This window comes from Triturus cristatus, chromosome 3_1 (assembly GCF_964204655.1).
Source record: "Triturus cristatus chromosome 3_1, aTriCri1.1, whole genome shotgun sequence".
In the NCBI taxonomy this organism is placed as follows: Eukaryota; Metazoa; Chordata; class Amphibia; order Caudata; family Salamandridae; genus Triturus; species Triturus cristatus.
Window position 1 is genome coordinate 114215171 of NC_140583.1, and position 26731 is coordinate 114241901.

At 47.0% G+C, this 26731-nt stretch overlaps 1 protein-coding gene across 1 annotated transcript in view; it reads left to right on the forward strand.

Moving 5' to 3' along the window:
* NAT10 (N-acetyltransferase 10) overlaps positions 1-26731 on the forward strand; it is a 231230-nt gene that overhangs the window by 25813 nt on the left and 178686 nt on the right. Inside the window, exon 4 of the mRNA XM_085643531.1 lies at positions 19165-19336. Coding sequence (XP_085499657.1) covers positions 19165-19336 — 172 coding nt within the window. The remainder of the gene's footprint in view (positions 1-19164; positions 19337-26731) is intronic.

The following is a 26731-nucleotide window of genomic DNA, read 5'->3' on the forward strand; positions in this document are numbered from 1 at the left end:
AGTTGGTTAGTGTCATCTACAAGGCTTGCAGTCGTAATTTCCAGTTGCTGGACTTTCTCCCTGTTGGTGGCCAGATCAGCCCTGATTAGCATGACTTCCGAGGAGAGCGCGTCTATTCTTTGCTCCAATAATGAGCGGATCCCTCCTATGGCGTCTAGCACATCTTTTAATGTATGTTCCGGGGTTTCTGCATCCGGGTCTTCTCCCACTTTTGGTGGTTGATGCGTGGCCATGGCAGACCTGGGACAGGTGTATTTGTCCAATTTATTACTCTGGGTGGACTTCGGGCCCCTCGAACCCGACATGGCTACCAGTCGGTTCACTGCTCCCGGGCGTAGGACGGGGTGTATTCCGATTCCCTGGCGGCGATGGAGCCGCCCGTACGATTCTCTCAGGACTGTTTGTGGGGGATATGTGACCTCGAACAACACCACTCCGCCAGGGGACCCCAGCCGCCACTTGTGCAGAAAGTCGCAGGAGCTGTCCACCCCGTGGGGGGGGGTCCTCCCATCAAGGCCCGGTTATTGGTTAGGGTTTACGCCAGTTCCCCGCTGTTCTGCTGTCCCCTGGATAGGCCTCTGCTTTCCCTGGTGGGCCTGTGCCAGTGGTGCCTGCGTGAAGTCGTTGGGGGGGCCCGCTGGGGTCACGCTCCCTCCAATTGCGCTTCCCCGCCTGCTGTGCATCCACCCCCACCGGAGTTTGGACACTCCACTGCAGCCAGTCGCCCCGGGGTCCCGGACTCAAAACAGTCACCTCTGCTCTCTGTAGTGTGTGCACCTCGTCTCCGCAGCTGGGCCCCGGTGGATCCGGCTGACTCCTCTAGTCTCCCCCAAGGCCTCTGGATTTACTGCTGCAGTGAGGACTGTGGGTCGAATGCCCCGACCGCCACCAGGAGTGGAGGGGAGACACCTCGGGCCCAATCCCGCCTCGGGAAGCGCCCCGGAGCTGCCGCCGGCCGAGACCCGTCCCACGAGGCATCTGCCCGGGGAGCTGAACACCTCAGGTCCCGGCTTTTCTCGCGCTGCAGGCCGCCACTCTGCGTGCCCGTATCGTCGGTTCCTCCGATCCGATTCCGGTGTGGAAGGACTTGTTCAACTATGCCGAGCCTCCGGCGGCTGATGGCGGCATCGAGTTACGGATTCGTGGGGCGGATGTATGCGTGAGTGAGGGTGAGTAGCAGAGAGCTCCTACTACGCGGCCATTTTATTTCGCTGCCAGGCCACGCCCCCAGTTTGTGCGATTTTTAAAGAATATTTGTAGTTTACAAAAATCGACAGAAGAAATTTCACAGAAAAACAGTCAATGGTTTCCTATGGAAGAAAGTTGGGTTAGCGGTAAGTATGGTTGTAATTACTTTTTAGGGTCAGTGCTGGACACCAAGATCCAGCACTGGGATCTCTCCTGATTGCTGGTGAGTAATTTCGTGTTAGTTCCTCGGTTGATTTTAGGTGGATATTTTAAACTTTAGAAGCTCCACACTTAGAAGAATTTCCAAGTGAAACCAGTCAATGTTACCCTATGGAAGAAAAGAGTTATCGGCTTTTGGGTAAGTACTCGACTGGCAGAGTTAAGGTTCTGGGCATAGACTCAGGGGTCTCCCAGGGTCAGGTCGGTACAGTTGTTACACCCTCAGCGGCACAGGGGCAGCCGGGTGCAGAGTGAGTTAGGCCCAATGTTATCCTATGGGAGGCAGGAGGCCCTTGGATGGTGGCTGCTGGCTAGCAGACCACACGGCTGTGGGAGCTGGGCTCCTGGTCACTTGCTCAGGGCAAATGGGGAAGTAGAGTAGAGTAGAGATTGCACTGCCAGGGGCACTCGGGCGCCTGGGTGCAGGGTGCTTTTGAGCCATCGGGCGCTCAATGGATTGCAATGGAGCAGCTCAAAAACGAACAAAGGCTGTAAGCTCTGGGATGAAGATTCTTCAGGTGTGACCACCACTTCGAGGGGTGAGTTGGGTAGTTGGAGGATAGATAGGCACCAAGGAGTTGGGCACAAGGGGCCGCAGGGCACCGGGTGCAGGGGTGCCTTTTGGTGTCGGGAAATCTTACCCTCGGCTGGTCGTGGTTAGAGGGGTCCCTGGTTCTGAAGCTGCAGGTGTCGCCAGGAGCGTCAAGATGAGTCCTCGGGTGCTGGATTCGGGGTCACAGTTGCCTGGGGGATGTCCTCAGGGTCTTTGTCCACTCCAACCCAGGCCAGGTTTGGCGGGTGCAGAGTGTGCAGGGTTTGCGGTTTCTGGCTGCTGCCAGGGGTCAGTTACTTGCTTTGAGCAGTACCACTGCTCGTGGGAGTCCCAGATGCTTAGAGTCGCAAGGTAGCCAGGTCCTCCAGGGTTTGTGAGGTTGCTGGCCACGGGAGATGCCGGGATTTAGCAGGAGCAGGTTCGAGAGTCGACAGGCCGATAGGGCTGGGGCCAAAGCAGTTGGTGTCTTCCTTTTGTTAGCAGCTGCACGGCAGGTCTTCTTGTTTCTTGATCTTCTTTGCTGTTTCGGAATCTGGATCTAAGGAAGGAAGGTTCAGGGTGCCCCTATATACTAAATGTAGGGGCGTTAAAGGTAGGTAAAGAGCTGGGACCACTAGGTCCCTGCCCTGGGGTGGGTACACCCACTATCCTGCCACTCTCCTGTGGAAGGGGGGACAGTGGCCTAGTCCTGATTGGGCTGGGCTCCCCATCTTCAAGATGGTAAGAGCCCGGAGATGTGCTTCACCTTGCCTCCCCCACCTGAGGGGTGGGGTTGGCAGAGGCTGGCACACCCCCTGTCCTTCCTTGGGGTTTCCGGCCTGTCTTCCCGCCAGAGTGGAGGTTTAGAACCGGTAGGGGCCAGTTGCTGAGTACAGCAAGTGGCCTGGAGAAGCTCACAAAGGCGGCATGCCTTTGAAGCTTCCCCTGCCCATCCTGGGGGAGGAGACCTAGCACCTCGCCCAGGATGTGCATTGTTGCAGGCCCATGAGAGCGGATGGCTCTCTACCCAGGGGTCCCCCAACATGTCTGCTGTGTGGCAGCCTAGGCAACCCCTCAGACAAGACGTGAATTGTAGGTTAGGTTCAGGGGGCATCTCTAAGATGCCCTCTGTTGTGCATTGTACATTAAATCCTGCACTGGCATCAGCGCGGGTTTAATGTGCTGAGAAGTTTGTTACCAAACTTCTCAGTGTTCAGTGAAGCCATCATGATGCTGTGGAGTTCGTGTTAACGGTCTCCCAGCACCATATACTCTTAAATGGACTGCACTTTCAGTGCCCAGGAATGGACCTGGGTACTGTAGGGGCACAGGGCTCATGCTCCTGTACCCACACCATTGGCATAGGGCAGCCAGCTAGAGGGGTGACTGATGTATGCCAGGGCAGTGTGTGTTGTGGGTATGGCACACAGGGATGTGTGCCATGTCGACTCTCTTGTTTTGCTCTATACACAGACTCAGCCTGCAAGGACAGTGTGTATGTGTCAGGGTACAGGGCCTCTAAGGATGGCACAATAAGTGCTGCAGCCCTTAGGGGCCTTCCCTGGGCACAAGGCCCTGGGTACCTAGTGTACCATTTACCAGGAGCTGACCTGTGGCCAGGCTTTGCCAATTTGGGTTTAGGTTTCAGCACAGTTTTTAGGGAAGGAACATAGGCCCTGGGCACCTGATTGGCAGGAGCCCAGGGAACATTCAGCAAAAGTTTGGGGCATACCATGCAAGAAAGATAGCACTTTCTCTAACGTCCCCCCTCCCTCCCCCCCCCAAAACTAAAGGTGATGAGACTAACCTTGCCCTATGGAGTCTTCATTGTCTAAGTGGAAGAACCTGGAAAGTCCAGCTGCGTTGGCATGGGCAGTCCCTGGTCTGTGTTCCATTTCAAAGTCCATTCCCTGTAGGGAGATGGACCACCTTACTAGTTTTGGATTTTCCCCTTTCATCTGCATTAGCCATCTGAGAGGTCTGTGGTCAGTTTGAACCAGGAAGTGAGTACCAAACAAGTATGGCCTCAACTTCTTCAGGGACCAAACCACAGCAAAGGCCTCCCTCTCAATGGCACTCCAACGCTGCTCTCTGGGGAGTAGCCTCCTGCTTATAAAAGCAACAGGTTGGTCTTGGCCTTCATCATTGGTCTGAGATAGGACCACTCCTATCCCTAGCTCAGAGGCATCAGTCTGCACTATGAACTGCTTGGCATGATCTGGAGCTTTTAGAATTGGTGCTGAGCACATTGCTTCTTTCAGGGTGTCAAAAGCCTTTTGGAAACTAACTGTCCAGTTAACCTTCTTGGGCGGCTTCTTGGAGGTGAGTTCTGTGGGGGGAGTTACAATGGACTCGTATCCCTTCACAAACCTCCTGTAGTACCCAGTCAAGCCAAGGAATGCCCTGACTTGGGTCTAGGTTGTTGGAGCTACCCAGTCCAAGATGGCCTGGATCTTGGGTTGTAAGGGTTGTACCTGGCCTCCACCAACAAGTTGGCCCAAGTATACCACAGTGCCCTGCACTATCTGGCATTTGGATGCCTTGATGGTGAGGCCTGCATTTTGCAGAGCCTCTAAAGCCATCCCAAGTGGATCAGGTGATCCTTCCAGGTGGAGCTAAAGACAGCAATATCATCAAGATAATCTGCACTAAAGGACTTCAACCCAACCAAGACATGGTACACCAACCTCTGGAAGGTGGCAGGGGCATTCTTTAACCCAAAAGGCATCACAGTGAACTGATAATGCCCATCAGGTGTGGAGAATGCTGTTTTCTCTTTTGCTCCTGGGGCCATGCCAATCTGCCAGTACCCTGCAGTTAAGTCAAAGGTACTAAGGAATTTGGCTGCTCCCAAGTTATCTATCAGTTCATCGGCTCTTGGAATAGGGTGAGCATCTGTCTTGGTGACAGAGTTGAGCCCTCTATAGTCCACACAGAACCTCATCTCTCTCTTCCCATCCTGTTGATGAGGTTTGGGGACCAGAACCACTCGGCTAGCCCAGGGGCTCTCAGAGGGTTCAATAACCTCAATAACCTCTAACTCTAGCATCTTGCTGACTTCAGCTTTGATGCTTTCCTTGACTTGGTCTGACTGACGATGGATTTTGTTTTTGACAGGTGCACTGTCACCAGTGTCCACATCATGGGTACACCAGGTTGTCAGACCAGTGGTCAGGGAAAAGAGGCTAGCATACTGTTGCAAGACTTGCTTTCAGTCAGTCTGCTGTTGGGCAGAGGGGGTGTCTTAAAAGACTACACCATTTACTGACCCATCTTGTGGGCTGTAGGAGAGGAGATCAGGGAGAGGTTCACTCTGTGCTTCCTGTTCCTCATCAGTCACCATCAGCATGGTTATGTCAGCTCTGTCATTGTAGAGTTTAAGGCGGTTCACATGGATAACCCTTTTGGGTGTCCTGCTAGTGCCCAGGTCAACTAAGTAGGTGACCTCACTCTTTTTTTCTAGGATAGGGTAAGGGCCACTCCATCTTTCCTGGAGTGCCCTTGGTGCCACTGGCTCCAACACCCCCACCTGTTGCCCAGGTTGAAATTCAACCAGTGCAGCTTTTGGTCATACCAGTGCTGCTGAAGCTCCTGGCTGGCCTCAAGATTCTTGGATGCCTTTTCCATGTACTCAGCCATTCTGGACCTTAAGCCAAGTACATAGTCCACTATGTCTTGTTTGGGCTCTTTGAGAGGCCTCTCCCAGCCCTCTTTTACAAGACAAAGTGGTCCCCTCACAGGATGACCAAACAGAAGTTCAAAGGCTGAGAAACCTGCTCTGTAAGCGAAAAGCAGGCATGGCAACAGGACATCTCTCAAACAAAGGAGCCTAGGGGGTTAAAGGGTAGGAAGCCCCCCTCTCAAGACCATACAACAAAACAAGACCTACCCCGAAAAAAGGTTCTAGTTAAAATTTATATAATTTCAAGGCACCCAATATCTGTAGTGCCTATCTCACTGTCACTCACTGGTGTTTCTGCCACATAAAAGTGAAAAGGTTGCTGTTAAGCACCGCCTGCGTACATATTCACAGGGTGTGACAACAACAACACGACCCTAAGTGTCAAAGTGTTTCCCTACACTGTGGTGCTGTAAAAACCTGCTGGTGATCAGGCCAAGACCAAAGAAGGTAAAAAAGGTAAAAAAGGTGTGATAGGACGGCAGCGCCTCACGGAAGCAGCCCCAACGAGGTTTATGTAGACAGGTACTCGCCTACTACCTCCTATTGTCATCATCGGTCACTGCCGCCCAAACAGAAACAGAAAAGTAGGAAAATGATAAGGAGTGCTAAGACCCTCGTGTTAGTCCTAATGACTGGTGTCTACGGGGCAACCTATATGGTGAAATGTGTCTGATAATCTAAGGAAAAAAGGAAGTGTCGACCCAACTGTTGGTGAACTGAGTCTGATCAGGACTCCAGTTACTCCAATTAAAACCGAGCAGCACTACACTGGCTATGTGGTACTTTATTCTAAGCTGTGTCGCTGCTCATTAAAACCGACATGTTTCGTTGCCCGTTCAATTTACCGGCAACTTCATCAGGGCTTGGGTCGACTGGTCTCTCTGCGACGCTAGTGTAGACCAGCGATTACTTTTAGTCAGCACCTGGGGGAAACACAATTAGAAACACACATACTCAGTATCGCACCCATCCGGTCACACCTAGTCCTTCCGAGCATGTGCTCGTCATCCAAATCACCAGCTTCACACCTGACCTGTGTATTTACCGTCAAAGTGGCTGTCTTTCAGCATACCTGCACCTTCAGTGTGTAAGTATCTGTTATGTTTTGCAGAGACCCTTTGGCTGTTTCTTCAAAGGCTGCGGAACTGCGTTTCTAAAAGTGCACACATAAAATATGTAGCTGTTAATGAAATGGCATGGTATATATACTGTTCAATCCCCTCTGCTCGAATATCGACTCCTTTGCTAATGACTACATCAAAGTGTAAGAAGAGCCCTGCCATGATGCATGTGTTTGAAAAACACCCTGGGTTGCATAGTTACTGCAATTTATTATCATGAATGGTCAAGTGTACAATTGTCTTTAAAAACACTACGCTACGTGACGCTGTTGCCGCCGCTGCCTAAAGTTTGAAAACCCATGGCTGCCCTGATGTTGCGCGACAATTCAGCGTGCGCTTATAATGCGCTCGCACAGTGCTAAACAAACTGCCCTCGTCGGCCTATGTGGGGAAATCACACCGCTCAGCCCGCTAAGCGGGTCTTACCTCGTCAGCCTGTGCGTCGGGAATTAACTCATCCTCGATCACTGGGAAGTGGCCTGCTTCCTGTTTAAATGCGTCATTCGCGCGGCAACCGCGCATGCGCTCTGATTTACTGAGGGGATTGGCGGCCATCTTGTGTAAACCGCCGCTGTTGATTATACTGTGTCTACTGGCTCCCTGATTGTTTTTAATGTTTTTGAATGTTTTTAAATGTTCTGGAAAAAGAAGGGCATGATGTGGTGTGCCAACAACCTCTATAGTTCATAAATATGTGGTTTACACACTCCATTTGGGAAATACGAAAAATCGATGTATTTATATATTTAAACTGGCATATTCCTATAGATGTATTTATATATTTAAACTGGTATATTCCTTATCTGGATAGTGCAGATTATGGGGGTGGTTATAGAGGCGCTGGGGATCCTACACCTAAGCTTAGCCCCGGTCAGTGAGTTTATGGGTATGCCTGACTCCGCTGGATTATGTAGTTGATGATGCAAGGTCAGCAGCCTCATGTATTGATGCCTAACCCTGACGATTGAGATCTTATCTCACAGTACCACCTTACCCCATTCAATGAAATCGTTGAGGCCCTGTTGGTCTGTCTTCTCCTGGTAAATCCAACGGGCCTCTTTAGTCGCGAGCCTTGCTTCCATATTGTGGGAGTCGCCCACCACCCGTTCTAGTACTACCCATTGTACATCTCTAGGATTATGTCCAGTTGTCAAAAAATGCTGTACCAGCTTCGTTGTTAATTTGCCTACCCTGATGGTACTAAGGTGTTAATGTATTCTAATCTTTACCTTGCGTGAGGTAAGACCAATGTAGTGCAAACCACATGGGCACGTTAGCCTATAGATGACATTTTGTGTGTTGCAGTTACTAAATGAGTTCAAGTACCAGGTTTTCCCATTTCTCAAGGTGACACTTTTAGTAGGGGTGGTAAGCTCACACACTGTGCACCCACCACATTGGTAATGCCCCGGCGGGATGCCAGTGTCCATGGACTTAGGCTGGGGTCGTGAGTGCACTAAACGGTCACGCAGATTAGTGGACCGCTTGAAGGCAAATCGCGGGTGTGGCATCGTCATTGTCGGAGTGTTGAGCAGGGGCCAGTGTCTTCTAATTACCTGTCTGATTTTGGTAGACGGGGCCAAAGGTGGTGACAACCGGAATGCAATCACCCTTGATTTTGGGTGTTCTTTCTAGCAGAGCAGCTCTGGGAGTGTTGAGGGCTCGTTTCCGTGCTTGTTTAATTATCTTTGTGGGATATGATCTTTCCTCCAGTTTGTTGGATAAGGCTTCAGCTTGTGTGATAAATTCCTCTGTGGAGGAACAGTTCCTGCGGTACCGTAAGAACTGTCCCACGGGCAGATTGTCTCTCAAAGCCCTGGGGTGGTAGGATCTGTAGTGCAGCAGGGAATTCTTGTCGGTTGGTTTTTGATGGACATTGGTGACAAGTTTACGATTTTCCGCCCTGATGTCCAAATCCCAGTATGTAGCTGCCACATCACTAATGGTCCAAGTGAATTTCAGGCATTCATCCAAGTTGTTAAGCCACACGAGGAACTCATCCAAGTCGGTCCTGGGTCCCGTCCATATACACAGGACATCGTCTATATATCGCTTCCAGAGGGCAATGTTCCTCTGGAAGGGATTATCGCGATGTAGGACGTACCCGGTTTCGAATTGACCCACATAAATACAAGCTAAGCTCGGAGCAAATGTAGCTCCCATGGATGTCCCGGACACTTGCAAATATAGCTGGTCTTTGTAAGCAAAGAAGTTTTTTGTGAGAGCCAATTCAACACACTGGAGCACAAATGATTGAGGGACATCGTAGAACCATTCACAGGTCCCCAGGGCACGTGCTGCTGCCACCAGCGTGGCTGCCTGGGGAATACTCGTGTATAACGATTCTATATCGATTGTAACCAGGAATTGATGTTGCGGGTCGTACTCGATGTCATGGAGAATCCTCAGGACGTCGGTGGTGTCCTGGACGTATGATGGCTGCGTGATCACACATTCCCTGAGGAAAAAGTCGACATACTGGGACAATGGTTCCAGTATTGATTGAATGCCCGAGACTAGCCACTTTGACGGTAAATACACATGTCAGGTGTGAAGCTGGTGATTTGGATGACGAGCACATGCTCGGAAGGACTAGGTGTGACCGGATGGGTGCGATACTGAGTATGTGTGTTTCTAATTGTGTTTCCCCCAGGTGCTGACTAAAAGTAATCGCTGGTCTACACTAGCGTCGCAGAGAGACCAGTCGACCCAAGCCCTGATGAAGTTGCCGGTAAATTGAACGGGCAACGAAACATGTCGGTTTTAATGAGCAGCGACACAGCTTAGAATAAAGTACCACATAGCCAGTGTAGTGCTGCTCGGTTTTAATTGGAGTAACTTGAGTCCTGATCAGACTCAGTTCACCAACAGTTGGGTCGACACTTCCTTTTTTCCTTAGATTATCAGACACATTTCACCATATAGGTTGCCCCGTAGACACCAGTCATTAGGACTAACACGAGGGTCTTAGCACTCCTTATCATTTTCCTACTTTTCTGTTTCTGTTTGGGCGGCAGTGACCGATGATGACAATAGGAGGTAGTAGGCGAGTACCTGTCTACATAAACCTCGTTGGGGCTGCTTCCGTGAGGCGCTGCCGTCCTATCACACCTTTTTTACCTTTTTTACCTTCTTTGGTCTTGGCCTGATCACCAGCAGGTTTTTACAGCACCACAGTGTAGGGAAACACTTTGACACTTAGGGTCGTGTTGTTGTTGTCACACCCTGTGAATATGTACGCAGGCGGTGCTTAACAGCAACCTTTTCACTTTTATGTGGCAGAAACACCAGTGAGTGACAGTGAGATAGGCACTACAGATATTGGGTGCCTTGAAATTATATAAATTTTAACTAGAACCTTTTTTCGGGGTAGGTCTTGTTTTGTTGTATGGCAACAGGACATCCCATCTCCTTTTGAGTTTTTCAGGGAGTCCCTTGATCATGCCTTTTCAATGTCTTGTTGAATCTCTCAACAAGGCCATTGTTTTTTTATGGTAGGGTGTAGTAAACGTGTACTGTACTCCACACTCCTTCCACATGTGTTTCAGGTAAGCAGACATGAAGTTGGAACCTCTGTCTGAAACCGCCTCCTTAGGAAACCCTACCCTGGTGAAGAAACCCAGGAGGGCCTTGGCTAATGCAGATGCTGTAGTAGTCCTAAGTGGAATTGCTTCAGAATACCTAGTAGCATGATCCACTACTACTAGAATGAATTTGTTCCCTGAGGCTGTGGGAGGTTCAAGTGGACCCACAATGTCCACACCTACCCTTTCAAAGGGCACCCCCACCACTGGCAGTGGAATTAGGGGGGCCTTTGGGTGGCCACTTGTCTTGTCACTGGCTTGACAGGTAACACAGGAGCTGACAAACTCCTTCACCTTTTGGTGCATCTGGGGCCAGTAAAAGTGACTAACTAGCCTTTCCGAAGTTTTGGTTTTCCCCCAGATGTCCATCTAGGGGGATGTCATGAGTCAACGTTAGGAGGAACTCCCTGTACTTCTGTGGCACTACCACCCTCCTGGTGGTTCCAGGAGTGGGGTCTCTTGCCTCAGCATACAGTAATCCCTCTTCCCAATTAGCTCAGTGGGTACCACTGACCTCTCCCTTTGCTTCTGAAACAGCTTGCTGCCTCAGGCTTTCAAGAGTGGGACAGTCTTGCTGACCCTGGCACAGCTCTTTCCTAGATGGTACCCCTGGGCCCAAGAGTTCAACCTCGTAAGGATCAAACTCCATGGGCTCAGTTCCCTCAGGGGTATCCAAGTCCTCTCCCTGTGGAGAGGTGTCTTGAGTTATCTGCTGTACAGAAGCTGGTTCCCAGTCTGCTTACCTTTTCTCTTGGTTGGGCCATTATTTCCGTCTCCAAACCTACTTTTTCACCTTTCCTCTTGCTCTGTGCTCTGGTTTGCACACACACCAATTCAGGGATACCCACCATGGCTGCATGGGCCTTTAGTTTCCAGATCATTTCCTAGCAGAAATGCAGCTGGTAACCTTGGAGAAACCACTACCTGTTTCAGGCCAGTAACCCCCCCCCCCCCGCCACCCCCCACCCACCAGCCTAATGTCACCATAGCCATGGGATGACTAGTGGTAACACTGTCCGCGTTGGTGACTGGGTACGTTTTCCCAATCCAGTATTGTTCTGGGGAAACCAGTGTGTCTCTCACCATAGTGACACTGGCACCTGTATCCCTCAGAGCTTCTACCCTAGTTCCATTCACCCAGGGATATTGCAAATATTTCTTTAAGTTGGGTGGCCACACAGCTACAGTGGCATAATCCACTTCCCCCATTGAAACTAGACTTGCTTCAGTGTGCCCCCAGATTTGCTCAGGGCACACTTCTGATCCCATCTATAGAGTTGCTGCCCCAGGAGTAGCTGTACTGGGTGCCTTAGGGGCCTTGTTGTGGGGGCAACATTTATTTACAGTTAGGTTTCCCAACTTCTTACAGTTGTTACACCAGGCCTTTGTGGGATCATAGTTCTTTCCCCTATAGGATTGAGGCACATAGGGAGTAGTTTAGGACCCACCCCCCTGAACAGATTTTTGGGGCCCTTTGGAAGACTCAGATTTTTTTATCTTGTGGATTCTCACCACCTTTCCCCTGGGGAGGTTTTGTAACCACCTTCTTCTGGTCACCCGCAGTGGTTGTCCTTGTCATCCTAGTCTTGACCCAGTGGTCTGCCTTCTTTCCCAATTCTTGGGGAGAAATTAGACCTAGGTCTACCAAATGCTGATGCAACTTTTCATTTGTGCAATTACTTAATATATGTTCCTTCATAAACCGTTTGTAAATTCCAGTAAAATCGTGCACAATATGTCCAGCTAACCAACCATCCAGTGTCTTTACTGAGTAGTCTACTAAGTCAATCCAGGACCGGGTCTGGGTTTTGTGAGCCCCCCTGAATCTTATTCTATACTCCTCAGTAGTGAATCCAAATCCCTCAATTAGAGTCTTCTTCATGAGGTCATAGAACCCTGCATCTGGCCCAGAAAGGGTCAGAAGCCTGTCCCTGCAGGTACCAGAGAACAGTTCCCACAGGAGTGCCCCCCAGAGAGGTTTCCTTACTCTTCTTATTTCACAAGCCCTCTCAAAGGCTGTGAACCATTTAGTGATGTCATCACCTTCCTCAAATTTAGGGACAATCCCTTTGTGGATTTTAGGATCAGAAGTTTCCTCCCTATCCTTATTTTTAGTATTGCTGCCACCATTGATGGGTGCTAAACCTATCTCCTTTCTTTCTTTCTCTAGAGCCAGGAGCCTGGACTCTAGATCCAATCTTTTGGCCAGCTTTGCTAGAAAGGTGGGTCCCCCAGTGAACCCCAGTGAACTCTCTGGTACCTGGTTCACCTGTGTTATCTGTTGGTTCCCAGATGCTGATTCTTGGATTCAAGGGTATGTGGGCCCTTTCCTCCCTAGGGATTACTTGAGGGGAGTCATTATCCTCCTCCTCCTCCTCCCTGTCCTCATCTGACTGGTCATCACCATGTTCAGATGGGTGGTCCTTAGCATACTCAGTCAAGAGCTCCTGGAGCCCTAGTTTGGTTGGATGCAGTCCCATTGGTAAATATTTAGGTTTGCATAGAGACCTCAATTCATTGAAAGACAAGTGTAAGTAAGGTGTGAGGTCGAGCTCCTCCACCAGGTCCTGCATGGTATTATTTTCACTAATAGCTGGGTTTCTTTGAGACATTCTAACCTGACAGTTCTAACACTCTGCACTTGACTATAGTGACTTTTATTTTTCTAAAATTCTAATGGGACTTAAGCAAGGCCTTGACAAGACTTTTACTATTTTCGGAATTCTAAAGGCAATTTTAAGAGTTCTGTCGTGTGATCAGATGGTAACCAAGTAGTGCAACAAATGCAAGTTTGTATCCCACCGTTGATCCACCAATGTAGGAAAGTGGCTCTGTATTGAGTGTTCCCAAATAGGTACAGTGTGTACAGAGTCCACAGTCCCCAGAGGTTTGGCAGAGGCTACATTTAGATATAACCTTACTCTCTAAAGTGGTAGCTTGGTCGAGCAGTAAGGCAGTATCAGAGGACAGTGTAAAGCATTTGTTGTACCCACTAAGTCAGCAAATGGTCTCACACACTCAAGAACTGAACTCTAGGCCAATGGTTTTTGTTGAAAAATATGTGGTTGTTTGATTTTAGAACCAACAATAGGTATCAAAATATACCTTCAGATTGAGAGGCTTTAGATAAAAACTTTTCAATAGGCAATAGACTTTGGATGTAATAGATGCAGTTATTGCAATAGGCAACACAATTTCAAACACAATTATACATTGAGCTCAATGGGAATGTCTAGTAAAATGCAATAGATTACTTTTTGGATTACTTTTCTTACCACAAGACTGGATCCTAGATTCAGTCCTAGGATAGTTCCTGTAAACAGTTGAGTAAAAGCGTTTTGGTTACAGTAGTGATTTTTAAGCAATATTTTGGTATTTTAAAAGTTGACACTTGGAAACTTTTTCTCTTAGAATCACCAATGTTATCCTATGGGAGGAATTTCACTTAGCAGGTAAGTGGGGTTATTGTTAGTTTTTCTAACTCAGTGTTGGATCCTGGATCCAGCGCTGGGGCACCACCTGTAAACAGTTGAAAGAATGTGTTTTGGTAATACAGGCGATTTGTAACGAATAATTGTAAGTTTGCAAAATCGACACTTAGAAACTTTTTCAGCAAAAAACAGGCAATTTTATCCTATTGAAGGAAATTCAAGTTGCAGGTAAGGTATGTTCTAGTTGCTTTTGTAATTCAGTGCTGGAATCCTAGGTTCAGCACTGGGACATCTATCTAAATCAGGTAAGTAATTACGTTTTCACAGTTGGTGCGATTTTTTTAAAGAATAATTGTAGTTTGCAAAAATCGACACTTAGAAGAAATTTCACAGAAAAACAGTCAATGGTTTCCTATGGAAGAAAATTGGGTTTGCGGTTAAGTATGGTTGTAATTACTCTTCAGGGTCAGTGCTGGGCACCAAGATCCAGCACTGGGATGTCTCCTGATAGCAGGTGAGTAATTTCGTTTGTTTCTCGGTTGATTTTAGGTGAATATTTTAAAGTTTAGAAACTCCACACTTTGACTGGTTTCCCTTGGAAATTCTTCTATGTTACCCTATGGAAGAAAAGAGTTATCGGCTTTTGGGTAAGTACTCGACTGGCAGAGTTAAGGTTCTGGGCATAGACTCGGGGGTCTCCCAGGGTCAGGTCAGTACAGTTGTTACACCCTCTGCGGCACAGGGGCAGTCTGGTGCAGGGTGAGTTAGGCCCAATGTTATCCTATGGGAGGCAGGGGGTGTTTGGTTGGTGGCTGCAGGCTAGCAGGCCACACGGCTGTGGGAGCTGGGCTCCTGGTCACTTGCTCAGGGCAAATGGGGAAGTAGAGTAGAGTAGAGATTGCACTGCCAGGGGCACTCGGGTGGCTGGGTGCAGGGTGCTTTTGAGCCGTCGGGTGCTCAATGGATTGCAATGGAGAAGCTCAAAAACGAACAAAGGATGCAAGCTCGGGGACGAAGATTCTTCAAGTGTGACCACCACTACGGGGGGTAAGTTGGGTAGTTGGAGAATAGGTAGGCACCCAGGAGTTTGGCACAGGGGGCCGCAGGGTACCATGTGCCGGGGTGCCTTTTGGTGTCGGGAAATCTTACCCTCGGCTGGTCGCGATTAGAGGGGTCCCTGGTTCTGAGGCTGCAGGCGTCGTCTGGAGCGTCGAGGTGGATCCTTCGGTGCTGGATTCGGGGTCACAGTCGCCGGAGTGACGTCCTCGGGGTCTTTGTCCACTCCAGCACATGCCAGGCTTGGCGGGTGCAGAGTGTGCATGGTTCGCGGTTCCTGGCTGCTGCCAGGGGTCAGTTACTTGCCTTGAGCAGTACCACTGCTCGTGGGAGTCCCAGATGCTTAGAGTGAAAAGGTAGCCAGGTCCTCCGGGGTTTGTGAGGTTGCTGGCCATGGGAGATGCCGGGATTTAGCAGGAGCAGGTTCGAGGGTCGACAGGCCGGTAGGGCTGGGGCAAAAGCAGTCGGTGTCTTCCTCCTTGTTAGCAGCTGCACAGCAGGTCTTCTTGTTTCTTGATCTTCTTTGCTGTTTCGGAATCTGGATCTAAGGAAGGAAGGTTCAGGGTGCCCCTAAATACTAAATTTAGGCACGTTACAGGTAGGTAAAGGGCAGGGACCACTGGGTCCCTGCCCTGGGGTGGGTACACCCCCTATTCTGCCACTCTCCTGTGGGAGGGGGGCAGTGTCCTAGTCCTGATTGGGCAGGGCTCCCCATCTTCAAGATGGCGAGAGCCTGGAGATGTGCTTCACCTCCCCTCCCACATCTGAGTGACGGGGTTGGCAGAGGCTGGCACACCCCCTGTCCTTCCTTGGGGTTTCCGACCAGTCTTCCTACCAGAGTGGGGATTTAGAACCGGTAGGGGCCAGTTGCGCAGTACAGCAAGTGGCCTGGAGAAGCTCACAAAGGCGGCATGCCTTTGAAGCTTCCCCTGCCCATCCTGGGGGAGGAGACCTAGCACCTCGCCCAGGATGTGCATTGTTGCAGGCCCAGGACAGCAGATGGCTCTCTACCCAGGGGTCAAGCAACATGTCTGCTGTGTGGCAGCCTAGGCAGCCCCTCAGACAAGACGTGGATTGTAGGTTAGGTTCAGGGGGCATCTCTAAGATGCCCTCTGTTGTGCATTGTACATTAAATCCTGCACTGGCATCAGTGGAGGTTTATTGTGCTGAGAAGTTTACCAAACTTCTCAGTCTTCAGTGGAGCAATCATGGTGCTGTGGAGTTCGTGTTGACGATCTCCCAGCACCATATACTCTTAAATGGCAGCACTGCACTTACAGTGCCCAGGAATGGACCTGGGTACTGTAGGGGCACAGGGCTCATGCACCCACACCACTGGCATAGAGCACCCAGCTAGAGGGGTGGCTGATGTATGCCAGGGCAGTGTGTGTTGTGGGCATGGCACACAGGGATGTGTGCCATGTCGACTCTTTGTTTTGTCCTGTATCCAGACACTCAGCCTGCAAGGGCAGTGTGTTTGTGTCAGGGTACAGGGCCTCTAAGGGTGGCACAATAAGTGCTACAGTCCTTAGGGGCCTTCCCTGGTCACAAGGCCCTGGGTACCTAGTGTACCATTTACAAGGGGCTGACATGTGGCCAGGGTTTGCCAATTTGGGTTTAGGTTTCAGCACAGTTTTTAGGGAAGGAACATAGGCCCTGGGCACCTGATTGGCAGGAGCCCAGGGCACACTCAGTCAACGTACATTCAGCAAAAAGTGGGGGCATACCATGCAAGAAAGATGGCACTTTCTCAAACTAATCCACTTAAAAGTGTGTACAAGGACTTTCTGCATGTGGTACTCCATACATATCGCTCTTTATTGATTAAGTAGGTGTTAGTGAAAATCTTTTTCTAAAGTTCTTCACTTGTATATGGTCTGCACTATAAGGCTACAATATGTGCCCCAATGTACTCCGAATTTTCTTATCCTGCATTATCCTATGTCCTACTGATTACTAGTATGATTGGGTAGGATGTGATATTTGGTGTGAGGACACATTTCTTCAATATTGTGTACTCTGGAGCAAAAACGTACACAACCAGGGAGGATCAGGCAGCCCGCTGGTCAAACATGAATCCCACTAGCAGACAGGTACTACTACTATTCTTACTGCTGTGACAACCTGTTTTTTTTATCTGTTCCTCGTGGTATTAAAGGATTTGGCATGGCTGCCCTTTTGTTCGCAGGAAAGACCTTTGCAATGCCTGCTGTTTCCCACATACAAGCTTCTCCAACAGCTGGCAGCAGAAAAGTATCACTCTCTCTTACCCTCAAGAGGAGGGAGAAGCATTTCCCCTCTCCACAGAAGTTACTCTACTTTAATTCAAGAGATCTGTTCTATAATTTGAATTTCTTGCAGGGATTGAAAGGCATTTGCACAAGAAATGCCATACAGTAGGGTCAGGAATATGGAAAGTGATCTTCTGTGTCCTGACAGTCACCCAACTGAGCTTCAGTTGACTTAAGTAGTGAGAGTTGGCGGCTGTATGAAGAGACTGCAATTGGCAGACGTAATGAACTTTTTACAGGTAGCTGAAGTGGCATTGTAGGATGGAATCAAAGACCATATCTTGCCAAAATCCAGAACATCAATCACACTTTCGTTTTCAGGATTATTTTATTTAAGGTTTTGTTAAGCACTGCAAACCACTAAAGGTAGCCTCAGAGCGCTTTGGGTTAGCTAGGGTTAGATATAGTGGTTGGAAAGTGTGAATGCACTTGGCTTTCGTTTATCTACATTCCACAAGAGTGGTTTGCAGTACCTCAACTGAGGAAGTCTTGCCGCTCAGGAAACCTGACAGCCTTGCTATGTTTGGAAGTGGTTTGGATGAGTTCTGTGGTTCTGTGGTTGGATCCTTCTTCTTAATGACAAACCTGGTGCAAGAAATTAGGTGCTGAGCAGATAGTTTACAGGGTAAAGTTGCATATATTCTCATCACAAATTATTGGTTTGAATTATAACTCCAAATGGTAAGGTGTATGCATTCAGGTCTAGACCTATGTACTCACCTTGCCCTGTGAATTGAAGTCCATCGCACAAACAAAGCCTTAAGGAGCAGCAATGTGTCGGGTGTTGCTTCTTGTTTTACACAGATGGGATGTGATCAATCATTTTGCACTGCTGAGTTTCTAATTTTTTTTCATTTTTCCCTCTAACATAAAGGCATCGTAGACCACAATAAAGTATAGAATGCAGCTCACATAGTATAACACTAGCATCTCTTCACTATATGCACTGATAATTCCAGATATTTAATGATCTTGGTTTTTGTTATAATATTCAGTTGGGGTAAGTGAGAGGGGATCACTCTGAGGAGTGGGATCAGTGACAACATCAAAGTAATGTTCTTGCAAGTGGCACAAGGCAGTATGGGAGAGCACTGCTTTGGTGGCACAAGGCTTTATGGGAGAGCACTGCTTTGAGCTAGGTCCTGACAGTGCTGATCTAGAGCAGTGTTTCTCAACATGTAGTCCGCAAACCCATGGGTGGGGGGGGGAGGTGGTTCCTACTCAGGGCTCTGCGGCTGTTTAAAAATGAAACCATAGCAAATTAATAAAGTTTACATACATAAAACAGCTACATTGAAAATGCTAAAGAGGTATGTACATTTTTATTTTGGAACTTGAAATTGGATGCTAAAAATTAATTGGTATCCTTATTTTGATTTGTGGAAACAGTTCAAGTACAGCAAAAGAACGAAAAATTGCCTCAGTACATAGAGCATGCATTGGAACAAAAATAAAACCAAATGACATGCAAGCGAACATCAGATTGCATTGGCTTTTACGTATGCAACAACATTTTTTAAACACTCCAACTTTCTGACTAAAAGATTGTTTTTATCAGGGAATTGAGTTACTATTTCATAATTTGTGTATTAGTTTAATGTACACTTGTATCTCGTTTTTGTGTTTTGTTTTGTGGTTTAAATATTACAAAATACTTACGGAGGGGTCTCTGATTTCCAGTAGTGATTCAGTTGGGGTGTAACGAAAAGTTTAAGAACCTTTGCTCTAGAGAGTTCATCATGTGGTGCAATGCTAAGATAGGCTGACACATTGCTTCTAATGAAAAGTGTCATGACAGCTCTCCCTTGATTAAAGGCTATTTAGGTAACTCGACATTGATATATGCATAGCTCTCCACTGATTTGTAGCCACTCTAGGACCGTGGCATGCTCTATACAAGTATTCACCCGTTAACTATGATATTTACCAGTTATGGGTGCGCACTGCACAATGCATATTAAGAATTTGGAAAAATCATGTGTAGTAATTACATTTCTATTGCAGTTGCTAATTCTTTTTAGGCACAATTGTTACCATTTATCAAATGTTTTGTTCCTCAGCCACCGCAAGAAAAGAATGCGGAAATTGCAAAAAAAGATTAAAACTGGAAGTTTCAATATAAAGGAAGATGATCCATTTGAGCTCTTTGTCGCTGCAACAAATATCCGCTATTGCTATTACAATGAGACCCACAAAATTCTTGGAAATACGTATGGCATGTGTGTACTACAGGTAAATATGTTGTGTTTTTCCATGTGGCAAATTGAACGCTTGACTTGGGGTAGTTGCAAATAAGGTTGCTATAGGAATCATTCTAGAGAATCTTTTTCACTTAATTTTATTACTTGTATATTAGAGTTGAAGGTAAATTGATTCAAGCGTTTGCACTTTGTGAATGACTCAACTAGCAGGTGACTCATTCAGCCAGTGAACACGTGCCAATTTCAATACCAACCTAATTATGTCAACTTGGTGTTCTAAAGTCTAGAGAGAGTGAGGCGAACTGACTATTGTCAATACAAAGACTGCAGAACACAAAGTTCTGCACTATATTGTGCTTGAGGGACAACTTTGCCCAGTAGCATTGACACCAATAAACCGTTTATATTGAATTACAGATACAAAACTTTGCAGAAACTTTGAATTACAAATCATTACCCTCAAATGGTAATAAGAGTGGGTGGTCTGAATGTAAAGGCTTTGTTCTGAATAGCCATTAATCAGGAAGGACCACTTTGTGGCTACATGGATGAGAAGTATCCCAGATCTAGAAGAGGCATTCAGTAATCCTCCATCATTTTCTATAGATATTGCTACCAAATGACAACTAATTGCTTAAGCACCCCTTTTTAGATCTTGTACAGAGAGGTGTAACCTCTTGTGGACAATACTTACAGTAGGCTTTGGGTTACTCCATTGCTTATATTTGGTTGGCTTTTTTGTCCGTCACTCGCTTATCATTACATTGATTTTCTTTCCTCCTTTTGATCCTCAAGCCCTTTCAAACCCTTCCTGGAGCATATCTTCTTTACCATCCTTTAGATTGGATGAATTTTATTGGTCTTTTTATTTGTTTTTTTAATCCCCTCTTCTCCCCCAGTACATATGCTGCCCCACCCCTTGTTCTCCAGTGTTCTCGTTGTTCAGTGGCATTTACATTTTAAAATCTTTTCTTGGTGCATGGCAGCAGCTGCAGTTTGTGTAAGCAAGAGTCTATCACCCAACTCAAACTGTTGAATTGAGTAGTTAACCAGTTGTGGGCCTTACTGCCCATTGCCACAGTTTTTCTTCAGTTATATAGGCACTACAGTTTGTAAGTGGTTGTCCATACAATATACAAATATAGGCTAAAACAGGAATGCTGTAAAAGTAGGCGGGTAACTATGTTTGTAAGAAAGCACAGTCCTCTTGCAGTTGGTTTTCCACCTTGAAAACACACCGAGCTTCATTCAGGGCAAAGGCTAGAGTAAGTGCTTTTCCAAGGTGGTATTTGAGAGGGAACACACCTTACTCTACTTTTGTACTCCAAGGATAAGAAGAGTCCTCACAAGGAAATTTTCCTCTAATTGTGATTTTTCTCGTTGAGGTACTGCAGCTATTGTATGACTGGTCATGTTAATTGGATTATAGATTACTCGCTTGTGATCTCGATTTTAGGAGTTGTGGTGTGGGAAGAGAAGTTGTAGATTTTCTTTGACTTAAGATAGCTGCTTTGTGTGGATTTTGATTCTTAGATTTTAATTTTCTTTTTTCAATAGCTCTCAATATTTAAAGTGCCTGAGGCTCAGAGACGAACCACATAGGTTGATAATATTCACTGTAGCAAATTGACTGAGCAATGTGTGTTTTGCTTATTTTGCTTTTAGAGTGACATATCCACTTTTATTTAAAATAGCTTGTGTTAATTTAGTTTCTGCCAAGATCACAAACTGCATGGTACGTCTGTGATATGCTTCTCCAATGAGTAGCTTGTGTGTTACTGGTAGCTTCCCTGCTACCTGTAAGTAGCGCTCCTTTAGAAGATTTTGCTTGACTGAATTAATTGAAAAGTATTTATTTGTGATAAAAATGTATACATTTCCAGAACCCCTATACTGACTGTTGGTTAAAAAGAGAAACCTGGTTGAGTTTTCAAAATATATTTAAAGCCGATTTTTGAGTTATGAAGCATATGGTATTGAGGAGACTTATTACTAACATTATTACCATAGCGCCAGCGGCATTGCAGCTAGGCTATTCTGTATTACCCATGTAAAACATCCAAATTAGCAAAGCTCTTTTTTTTTTTTTTTTTAAATTACTGCTGTCAATCCTGCCTGATGCATTGACTTGATTACTGCTGGTAAGCTTGCATATAGTGGCCACTAATATAATCTTGTCCGATGTGGTCACTATTACAATATTATTTTTGTAACTTGTTTGTATTAAACACTGCTTCAAAGGATATCAATAACATTCATCATGCACGTACATCTCGACAGTTGTTTTTGTTGTAATGAGTTAATTACATTACTTTTCTTCGCCCTCCCTGCACATGAGCCAAATTACTTTATGAAACGGTGCATTTTGGATTGAATAATGATCTTGATCTTAAAAGGCAATAGAACAAGAACGACAATCTGAAATACCCCCTTCTCTACCCCCTCTCTTCTACCCCTCCTCCCCCCTGGAAGTGACCGACAATTATCACTATTTCCTGATGAGGGCAACCTGGCAATTTACATGAGACTGATTTGAAATTCGTGTGATTGTTGTGTGAGAGGGCACTTATATTGCTACAGCATTAGATGGCGATGGAAGCCCAGTGGGTGGTGACCTATGTACAGTTTCATTCTCACTTGCAGACACTTCAGTCAACATTTGGCCCCAATCTAATAGATCATTCTCTTCATTCTCGTCTGTTCTTACTGCTCTAGGACGGCACTCCTCAGCCACACCCCACTCACACAAATCATCTATCCCACTACAGAGCAAATCCAGTGGATCGCTATCCGTCTTTTTGATAGGACCAGTTACAGCAACGCAAACTTGTATCTTATCTTAGTCCCCTTCTTGGGTGTTGAGAGTACACCTAGGGTACTTTGTTTTATGGAGGTTTAAATTTGCACCGCTGTTGCCGTGTGAAGAGATTGTACCACCCAATTCCAGAAGTAGGCGCATGCAGCTCCAGGACATATGTAGGAATGTGGCAGTATCCATGCCGCATTATGTGCAGTAGGACGATGACCCTGAGGTGAACCATACACAGCTTTGTGGAGTCACATATGTATGGTGTAAATAATAAAACTGAATAAGTTCAAACCGCGCGTTACTTGTTATATCAGCTACCTGTGCCAGCACTCTCTTCCACTCACCATCTGTCAGCGATATAGGTAGGTCTTCGTCCAATTTTGCTCTAATTACCGTGAGGTTGGACCCCTATTCTCCTTTAAAGGTTTGTATATATGCAAGATGAGAACCCTGCTGGAGCCTGGGTCCAGCATCCTCCTCAACGTACAGTACTCCCTCGGCTCGTCCGGGAATGTGGTCCACATCTCGCGCACAGTACATGATATTTTAGCATATTTCAAAAAGTGCCCGATTGACACCTGGAACCAGTACTATACCACGTTAAAAGTCATAAACTGTAGTGAAGACAGGGTTCTGCCTGCACACATTGCTATGTTAGCATAAGCGTTTTAGAAGTTAAATGCCATCTTGCCACTTTGCTGCTTTTGCACACTACACGCAACTGTTATTATAAGTAAAACTGCTTGCTTGCTTTTTTTTCACATGAGAACGGTCTGTTTTTCACATCCCTAGACATACACCATGACCTTAGTCTGAACACTGTGTGCAGAAGCCTTCAAGGTCAAATAACAATGTATGCTGTTGAATTCAGGTTGATCGGCCCACGCTCTAGACACAACAAGCACACAGCTGCAAATATCTGAAACTCGGGTGCCTTTAATATTATATTGCATGCATGATGCTGGCACTTGGAGAAAACCTTTCCAGACACAGAGAGCAGTGCTGATCCTGTGATGTGATTCACCTAAGCTGATCTTGGAGGTATGGGTTTCCACGTTCAAACCTAGAGACCTTCTATTATTATCAAACTAGCTTCTAGCCAGGGGAGGGTGGTACACACGGTGCTATTAGACCTATTTCCACTATCATTATAATTTGATTTCTCCCTTTGTGTTTAATGGAATTGTAACAATGCTGATGGTATTATTTCTAATAATGTGTCTGCTTATTTTAGCCAAAATACTGCATCTTAGAGAACGTAGTTAAAAATAAACATTTTAAACTTTACCATGTCTCTGATTACTCACGTTGTGGACTGATATGAGAATAAAAACAAAAGTGTTCTTTATTCCCACCATTCCAGAGAGTAACCTAAGTCTTTTGTTCTGGGTTGTGTAATCATTGGTAGCTTCGCTGTAGTACGGAGAACGAATGAGACACTGATGCTAGTTGGATAGGGGTTGTGGGTACTGGGGTGAGGTTTTTGGTACACCACAATTTACTGAGGTCCTGGTTTCCTGCGCAAAGTTCTGTGCATGAGCAGAGTCCCTGTAACAAAATGTTCTGTTCTGGTATAGTTCTCCTGCCGACTCACATCTCCCTCGTACCATCTCGAAATGTCCATGGTCTCCTGAATATTTTGGAATCCCCTCAGCCACTGGAAGGGTAGTGCGCTAGCGTACGGAGCCCTATGAAGAACCAGTACCACTGCCTGTTCCCAAACTTCTGTTGCCCGTCGAATTATGGGCGGGCAGTCTTAAGGAACCCTTGAACCCATCATTAGAAACTCCTGTAGTTGCGTCCCCTCATTCCATCTCCCCAGCAGGTCCGTCTCAACCGTACAATCCCCCATGCACCATTGAACTGCATATTGCAATAATCCAGCTATGTAATTATAGTCTGAGGTCCGGCAACCCCAGGCCACCCATTTCCACGTCCAGTTTGAGTGTTTCCAGCTTGGCCCTGCTCCTTCTACCAGCCCATACTAGTGAGATCAAGAGACCGTTCAGGGTGTCAAACGTGGACTTGGGGATTTTACAAAAGGAGTTCGGCAGCACATGGAGACAGCGGGGCAAGAGCACCATCTTTGATATTTCCACTCTCTCCATAACAGCCAACGGTAACCTGTTCCAGAATGTTATCGATGCCCGCAGTCCTGTGAGGACTTTTCCCATGTTCAGTTCAAACTGGGACAGAATTGATCACACCTCCAGTCCATGCCATCCGCAGGAAGATCTTGAGGTGTCCCCCCATGTCAAGGCTGCAAGCGGGAACAGTATTGTTTCCTAGCAATTGATTTGGACGCCCGAGGATGACCCAAATGAGTCTAATATTTCCCAAGCCGCCAGGATCGCCCCTTCCGGTTCCCTGACATATAGAAGTGCATCATCCGCATACATGGATACCACGTGCGTACGACCATCCACCGCTATGCCCCATGGTTCCATATCTCTTTGCAATCACACTGCTAGGGGTTCCATGGCCAGAGCGAAAAGCAATGGAGACAATGGGCACCCCTTTCAAGTAGCTTTTTCTATCTTTATAGTTTCCGTTACCTGTACCCTGTTAAGTACTCTAGCCCTCGGATGATAGTATAATAATTTGGCCCAGGCTATGTATTCGCTGCCAACCCCCATTCTCCTCAGCACTTCGCAATGGTAGTCCCACCGCAGAGTATCAAAGGCTTTTTCAATATCCAGGGCGACAACTGCCGCCCTGAGGCTACTGTCTGCCACCGAGTGTAGGACGTATGATAAATCCTTATGGACCAACAAATTCACTACTCTACTCTTAGTCTCATGTCCAAGACTTTGGCCAATAGTTTAGCATCTACTCCCAACATGGACAGGGGTCTATATGCTGCCAGATCCTCGGGGTCTCTATCAGGCTTGGGGAGCATAACCATCTACGCCTCCCGCATGGTTGGAGGAAGATATCCAGCTTGTTTGGCTTCCTGCAGGGAGTCTAATAAACTCAGAAGGAGAATATCTGCGTATGTCTGATAAGAATTCAACAGGCATTCTGTCCGGGCCATACCTTGTAATTCTTCCTGCTGTTCCTCCTGTTGGAGTGCTGCCTCCAGATCGTCGCTCTGCTCATTCGTAAGTCGCAGGAGCGGGACATCCTGAAGGAAGTCACTCGCCCCAACCCCCTCTGTTCCCATAGTCCCATGGTAGATATCAGCCAAATGGGCAAAGAGTACTGTGATGACACCGACCTGCATGGTAGCCATACCTCCCTCAGGACAACGTAATGCTAGTATCATCGGGGGTGGGTGCTCAAGCTTGAGCAACTGCGCGAGCAGTCTCCCTGACCTGTCGCCCTCTTTAGGTAATAATTACCTCTATTCCCTGTGAGCCAGGCAATCCAGTCTATCTCAGATGTCCCCAACCATATGCTGCGCCTGTAAAAGTGCATCCGAAGGGTGATCCGCTGTAATGTGGTCAGCTTTTCCTCCGCAACTATCCATTCCAACTCCAATCTCCTCCTAGTGCCGCCGACTCTAGACAGGCAGTCCCCTCTGGTGCCACTTTAAAAAAATGCCATTCAGTGCTCCCAGTTTCTGCAGTACTCAGCGAAGTAATCTACTATGGTTTTCCTAAGTTCTTCTCTGAATTCCTGGTCCCGCAGTGCGGATGGTTGCAATCGTCATATCGGGACTCTCTGCCTACTACTCTCATGTCCCCATTCTAGTAACATAAGGGCATGATCTGATAAACGGCACAGTAGTCTCCAACCCCCCCCCCCCCCCCCACCCTCCCTTCCCAGTGCCACAAACTTTTTGACACCGTAAAAAACGGTCAAGCATACTGTAGACCTTGCGGGCTGGTGTGTAGCACATATATTGTCGTTCTTCCGTATGCATTTTGCACCAGATGTATACACAGTGGAGCCTATCCATCACTCCCCTCAGGGCGGCCGACATATTCAACTAAGTGTGGTGTTTCTGGGGATGTCTATCTAGTACACCGTCTAACACAGTTAAAATTACCTACCCATACTAGTGGTATCTCGATGTATGGGAGTAACAGGTTCTCCATATCATTAAAAAAATCAACATCATCCGTATTTGGGGCATAGACATTCACCAGTCACACCTCCCTCCCATCTATAGCTCCACGTACTATTACATATCTGCCCTCTACATCGGCTTCATAAGTACGTATCTTTATGGGACCTGTGGAGCTATCCATGTGGCCACCCCCCTTGCATAAGAATCAAAGGTAGATGCGAACAATTGTCCCCTCAGTTTTTTGTGGAGTTTCCGTGTCTGTGTCTAGGAGGTGTCTCTCTCCTGCAATATAGCCACATCAGTACCCTGTCGCCTTTGATCTGTTTGTATTCTATATCGCTACACAAACTAATTTAGTCCTCTCACATTCCATGTTATAATTTTATACTGTCCCATAACCACCAGAAATCGCCAGCCCTAACACTTATGTTATCGACCAGCCTTTTGATGCCGGTGCTTCCAAACGACCCCATATCTTGAACGTTTGAAACGCCCTACCCCCGGGTAGACTCTGTAATAAACAATTGTGTATCCCCAAACTCAGAACCACCCACCCATAACTTAAACCATGTTTACAATCATGCAATATCCATCTGTACAAAAAG